The 1,187-nt window shown below is 49.6% G+C and overlaps 1 protein-coding gene across 1 annotated transcript; it reads right to left on the bottom strand.

Moving 5' to 3' along the window:
- Positions 1–242: 242 nt before the first annotated feature.
- Positions 243–998, bottom strand: LOC108560958 (homeobox protein OTX1 A-like; the record flags this gene model as incomplete). Its single annotated transcript, XM_017918696.1, has 2 exons — positions 243–611; positions 684–998. Coding segments are annotated over 2 exons (684 nt in total), but the record flags the coding sequence as incomplete, so codon positions are not given.
- Between the last annotated feature and the right edge of the window lie 189 nt (positions 999–1,187).

Below are 1,187 nucleotides of genomic sequence, written 5' to 3'. Positions count from 1 at the left end.
AATTGAAATGATGGAAGATTTAAATGATATATACACAGAGAGATAGAGTGAAAATGATATGATCGAAATTATTGGATTGTCGCGTATTATATACAAGTTAGCTTTTCCTCGTTATTTTTGTCCCATCATTTTGTACTTGACTGCAATAATTCTTAAAAACTAAATAACACACTTACGTTTTGCTTCGTTTCAAATGATCGAGCTGGGGGGACAACGTTATTGCAAATCATTCATTTCCCCTTTTAAACCATCTGGTTATAATCTTGAGCGTGGCGCGCTTGGAAGTTCTGATGGTGGTGGTATCCGGCGGGGGCGGCGTATCCGGCCATCTGGTGGTGGTATCCGGCGGGGGCGACGTGGTTTTGCGGTTGCTGAGCAACGGCAGCGGCGGCGGCCGCTTGATGGTTGAAATATTCTACTGGGTAATAGGCGGCGGCGGCGGCAGCGGCGGTTCCGGGATGGTTGTAGTTCTGTGCCCCGTAGTAATGGTGGTGATGGGGGGAGGCGGTATGTTGGCCGTTGTGACCGTTATGCCAGCCGTATGCGTTGTAGTCCTGTTGATAGGCGAAGGAACCGGACCCGGGGTCACCGGAGGCGAGGGCGTCGCGACGCTGCTAGTGCTGCTTCCGCCCATAGAATTCTGACGGTAGTGGGCGACCTGGGGCGACTCGCGCTTCACGTACACTGGCGGAGAGGCAGAGGCGGCGGGTAGCGGGATGAGGGGGACCTGCGGGGCCACCACCGGCGGAGGCACCACGGCCGCGGCAACAGGAGGAGGTGCCACCACCGGGGCTGGCTGATGATGCACCACCGGAGATGATACCCTTGGAGGGTTCGCTACCCTCTGCTGAGCGAGCTACCTGAGCCACCTCATTCTGCTGTTGTTGCTGCTGATTTCTATTCTGTCTCCCCTGTTGCTGCTGTTGCTGTTGCTGACGCTGCTGCTGGTTTTGTTGCAATTGTTGCCTGCATTTTGCACGTCTATTTTTAAACCACACCTTTAAACAAAACACAAAATTTAGAAATTTGTTAAAATATAAATCATATTATCAAACACAAAGATTAAATCAATTCCTTTATACAGACTGTTTTCAGACATCCCAGAACTCATACGATTATGTTTAATGACATTCTGATTGATTCATATTCCAAAATAGAATAGTTAATTGTAAAGCGCACCGAAGCAG

Source organism: Nicrophorus vespilloides, unplaced genomic scaffold (genome assembly GCF_001412225.1).
Source record: "Nicrophorus vespilloides isolate i.1.1-1 unplaced genomic scaffold, Nicve_v1.0, whole genome shotgun sequence".
Taxonomy (NCBI): Eukaryota; Metazoa; Arthropoda; class Insecta; order Coleoptera; family Silphidae; genus Nicrophorus; species Nicrophorus vespilloides.
The sequence above is the reverse complement of the archived record's forward strand: the minus strand, read 5'-3'. Positions and strand labels throughout refer to the sequence as shown.